Raw genomic sequence first — 5,216 nt, forward strand, 5'->3', positions numbered from 1 at the left:
ATGTATGGTTTGTTAGGATAGGACAATATTTGCCCGAGATACAACTATTCTGGAATGTGAGGGTGCAAAAAAATCTAAATATTGAGAAAATCGCCTTTAAGGTTGTCCAAATGAAGTTCTTAGCTATGCATATTACTAATCAAAAATTACGTTTTAATATATTTACAGTAGGAAATCTATAAAATATCTTCATGGAACATGATCTTTACTTAATATCCTAATGATTTTTGGCATAAAAGAAAAATCAATAATTTTGACCCATACAATGTAATTTTGGCTATTGCTACAAATATACCCCAGCGACTTATGACTGGTTTTGTGGTCCAGGGTCACATATAGAGAATTAAGAGTGCATGAAGCACTGAAATATTTGCATTGCAGGATTCACACACAAAAACAAACAAGCGATCTGTAATCAACCATTAACAGGCCTTGTAACCTCTCTTTTCTCTCTCTCCTTCTGTTCCCACATCCTTTTTCAGTTTTTCTCCACTCCAGTCCTCTCTCGTCTTTTCTCTTTCAGCCTGGTTGCATCTTGTCTCTTCTTGTTTTCTTTGCCTAGTGTCTACACTGTCTGTTCCACTCACCTCTCAATCTTTGTGTCATTATCACTGTTTTCACATCAGCTATGTTCATCTTCTGCCCCTTCTCTCATCCAGAAATGTAACCTGTGGTTTCTTTAGATTGATTCACTTGTCTAGTTGCAGACAGATAGCTGTCTGTTTAGCCTAACACATCCACAAGCTGTCTGTAATATCATAATATTTTACTCAGATTGTTTTTGTTGTCAGTTCACACACTCTGTTCTGTTCTAGTTTATCTTTTATGGTCACCATGACAATGAGCTTTATCCGGTAAAGAGTATGAGTACATCTTCCACTGTTTAAATAAGTAGAAATAGGATGATACATTTCCTTCCCTGATAGGCTGCAGATTAATAAGAAGTATTTCTGTCTGCTCTGCAAATGATCAAGCATTGTGTTTTCATTGGACTATAGTTATTGACTTCTATCTGAGCCACTGATTCAGAGTACTTTCCACAGAGAAGGTGCATGTTGTCCCATTAATTTTTATTGCATTAAAGCCTGTTCACAACACAACAACTTTTCAGTGCAGTCAATATTTTAATTTGAATGAAACCATATTAAACTAGGGGTGACCATATGTAACATTTTTCCTAGACACGTCCTGGCCAGGATTTGTATATTGCCTAAAATATCCAGTTTTTGGCTTTGCTTACGATGCGCAGAACAATTAGTGACATTGAAGTACCGTGAGAGCTATAGAGAGCAGACGGCTCTCACCGTACTTTGATAGCTAATCAAGGTCTTCAGATTCACTGGCCTATATCCTTAAATAGGGCACTATTTGAAGGGACAGCCATTTGTAGTGTTGGACATTATCGAGCGCACTCATTCTATCCCATAACGCACTTCAATAACGAGCATACAACTGATGTACACTCAATGTCCATAATGCACTGTGAGGGTCATGCCGAATGAATTCAAATATCTCACCAGAAGATGGTGTCTGCAGCTTAATCATCCATCAATTTTCCAAATTGCTTGTCCAATGTGTGTACAGAGAAATATCATACAGGTATTAATTTCTTTTTAATTGATTATTAAATAGTTTCATTAAGGTTTATACATGCTAGTTTCCACGAAAGAATTCAAGATAAATATTTTCTTTACTGGAGCTGGCAGTTTGCTAAGTTTCAAATGATTATGAAACAGCAAGCACAAGTTTTGCAAAAGTGGCAGCCCTTACTGCGCTCTCAGGTCCAAATTCGCTCACTCATTTTCATTCACTCCTTCAACTGGACTATAATAATCCACTATAATCATGAATGAGGTTATGGGGGCAACAGCCACTAGAAATGTCCAGGCAAGTGTGTTGGAGATGGTTGTAGCTAAACTCTGCAGGACGTTGAACCTTCAGGAGCAGGATTGGACAACCCTGGTTTAGACCAGCACAAACATACATGTCATCAATGTGCAATTTTTTTTTCACAAAGAGGGTTATGATTGCTTTTCCATTGCACTGCAAAGAAATTGGCCAACCAATAAGATTTGTGGTTTTTGTCACATGCCCAGTGCCACTGCCGTTGCATAAAACCATGATTTGGTGGCACTCAAAAACTGACTGTTTTGCTAAATCGTACCAGTTTTTTGTGCCAAACACTTGTTGCGGTGTGAACCAGTGATGGGTCATTCTTGAACGATTCGTTCATTTTGAACGAATCTTTAATGTGACTCGGAAAGAACGAGTCGTCTCGGGGAGTGATTCGTTCAGTCGCGCATACGCAACATCTTATAGGTTCTGTACTGGAATTAGTCAAGTAGTTCACCTGTTTCGAGTCTTCGGGTTTTTCGAGTCGTTCGTTCATCACGTGACAGCCCCATAAGCTTAACCAATGCAGTCTGAGCCGGAAAGAGAATTGATTAGTTGGCCTGTTTTACTGCCTGCTACTGTTTGGGTCCCCTTGTGGGCTTGTAGCAGTTTGTAAGCTGTAGCAAACGTTGTCTTTGTTTGTTTGTTATTTTTATGGGTGACTGCAGGTGGAGCTGTCATCTTCAGAGAACTTCCAGAGCACAGGAAAGTGGAAAAATGCCCATGAACAGAAGCTGAAGATGAACAGAAGATTGAATTTTTTTGTTGTCTTACATTTGTGCATTTTCCTAGGAGTAGGAATACTTTCATTAGTCATTAATTTGCCTAATTTTCACCTCCTGTTGTAAGTGGTAAGATCAAACAATTATTTAAAGAGAAATACAGTAAAAACCAGAATATTGTGAAATATTATTACAAAAAGATGCATGTGTTGCTTTACCCGAAGGGTCCGGGTAGTTAGCAGAATGATAATTAAATTTAATAAGTTAATGTTTTGTTTATGGCTCTTTTGAAGGTATATATGGACAAAATGCTTTTGTGTCAGTACCTTACATGCTAGTGCGTCTTCCACCCGTTTGAGTTATAAATCCATATAACTTGAGTTATAAAGCCATATAAAAGGCTCTGACAGTGCATTGGCTCCCAAGGTAGTGGATTGTTCATTATTTTTAGTTTGTCTCTGTCTTTTGCTCTTGCCTTGCTCTTTTGCTGGTCTTAATTTGCTGCCACGGTCCACGATAGCTGACAGTGAGGTGGAGTGGTATTGTCGAATAAATAGAAGTGCCCTGCAGTGTGACAGACAGATTAGATGAGATGTTTTGGGGTTTGTTGTGTGGGGAGTATCTTGAGTAACTTATTTATTCAGTTTTAAAGGAGGTTTTTCTTCTAGTGTTTTTGTTTTTCCTCTTTTGTTCTTTGTTGTAGCAGATGGAGAAGAATGTAGTAGATGGAGTCATGTTGGGTCATATGCGCTGATGAGACACACCTGTGCCCACTACCCTCTTTTCTCCTTGTCTGGACATCTTTTTGTTATACCACTGGGTTTCTGTTACCCTTTAGTTATGTAAATATTTTAATCCTTTTTACCTTTATTATAATATTTGGCTCCTTATTCAGCTAGTGCTCTCTCTCTTTGTCAAGGTCTAAGAGCTGTTTGTACATATCCCTGTTTCAACAATTCTCTTTCTCTTCATCCATAATCGAAATTAAATTTAATAAAATAAAAGAAATCTTTAAATCTTCATACAATTTATCCTCTTTCACCATTTATTTTTCTCTGCTCTACCTTTCGCTCCACATGGATGCACATCACTGACCTTGAAAATTACTACACTCCTGCCCCAGACAAAGAGCTTTTTCTGTGTGTGTGTGTGTGTGTGTGCACAAGTACTCAAGAGTGTTAAGATGTAAACATTGAATGAACACAAACCGCAATGACCATCTGAGCCAATGACATATTGAGAATATCAGGTCAAAAAAGTGAAAACGTGTTGCATCTGCACCATCCTCCAATATATCATCACATTAGGGCATCTCAAGACATGTTGTTCAAAGATGTAAACATAAGAACTCTGCACTTATGATGTAAGATTCTTTAGATACAGCGAGATCTCAGAAAAGGCCAAACACATTCTGCTAGTACAAAATAGCATCTAAATTCACTTGATAAAAGTCCTGAATGAATACATATAATGTGTAACTGTGCATTTTCATTTACAGGTCCATCTACTGTAGCATTGGTTCTTAAAGTGTGGGTCTGCTCATGCGTATGTATGAGGAATAAATCTTTGTGGAAAAACCTCTCTCTGCAATGGCTCAGAGGCTGTCAAATGTAGTGACAGGCCTGATGTTAGCTGTGTTGACATGGCAGTCTGCCTCTAAGCTGTGAGAGACAGCTACAGCAGTTCTCCTGTCAGGTTTCCATGTTTCCCAGTCTCCATTCAGCTACTCAGCAGCAATATGATGTTGGTTATCTACTGGAATTGCAATACCAATAATTCACTCATTCCCTGATCTGTCTGTCTTTCCATCTTAAAAAAAAAAAAGTTTATTCAGCAAGGGTGCATAAATAGAGCAAAAGTGACAGTAAAGACTTTTACATTGTTATAATCTATTTCAAATAAATTCTGATATATATATATATATAAAACCTCAAGATTTTTTTTTATACCTTCAAATAGCACTATGCCAAACCATCATTTAAAGTTTTACTTTACAAACTTTAATTTTCTTGTTAAAATTGCATTCATTTTATTTATATAAATTTTTTTTAGAATATAAGTCACATTTTATTTCTACTTCCTTAATTAAATTCAAATTATACTTCAAAGTTCTGTTCACTACCTCAGGTCAGAAATTGATTTGGAACTTTATTTTCAGTTCATCTCTCAGCAGACCAGCACCAAACCAGCATTACCCAGCACAAACCAGCCTAAACTAGCATGTAAAGTTTTCATACACTGCAGAATGACAAATTCTAACTGTCTTCATTCTTGTTCTGTCTGCAGTCACAGAGAAGGAAGTTCAGCAGTGGTAAGTGTGCTCTTTATGTCATCTCTCTCTCTCTCTCTCTCTCACTCACCTTTCCTCATCACGAGTTTAACTTATGGAACGATATTCCGGACAATTTTCAAAAGGAATTGCAAATTGTATTTTCAATTGCGTTTTCAATATGTGGACGCATAAATTGTGACATAATCCAAATGCAATTGACAAATCTATACTTATTTTCCACCTTACTTTATATTTTATTAGGGTGACCATACGTGCCATTTTCCTAGGACGCGTCCTGGCCAGGATTTCTATATTGCTTTGATTCAAAG

The 5,216-nt window shown here is 37.3% G+C and overlaps 1 protein-coding gene across 1 annotated transcript in view; it reads left to right on the forward strand.

Moving 5' to 3' along the window:
* The window catches only part of LOC107740936 (neuronal calcium sensor 1-like), a 23,083-nt gene that overhangs the window by 6,047 nt on the left and 11,820 nt on the right, over positions 1-5,216 (forward strand). The window contains exon 2 of the mRNA XM_016553498.1: positions 4,902-4,926. Within this exon, the coding sequence (XP_016408984.1) occupies positions 4,902-4,926 (25 nt within the window). The remainder of the gene's footprint in view (positions 1-4,901; positions 4,927-5,216) is intronic.

This window comes from Sinocyclocheilus rhinocerous, unplaced genomic scaffold (assembly GCF_001515625.1).
Source record: "Sinocyclocheilus rhinocerous isolate Xijiao unplaced genomic scaffold, SAMN03320098_v1.1 scaffold346, whole genome shotgun sequence".
In the NCBI taxonomy this organism is placed as follows: Eukaryota; Metazoa; Chordata; class Actinopteri; order Cypriniformes; family Cyprinidae; genus Sinocyclocheilus; species Sinocyclocheilus rhinocerous.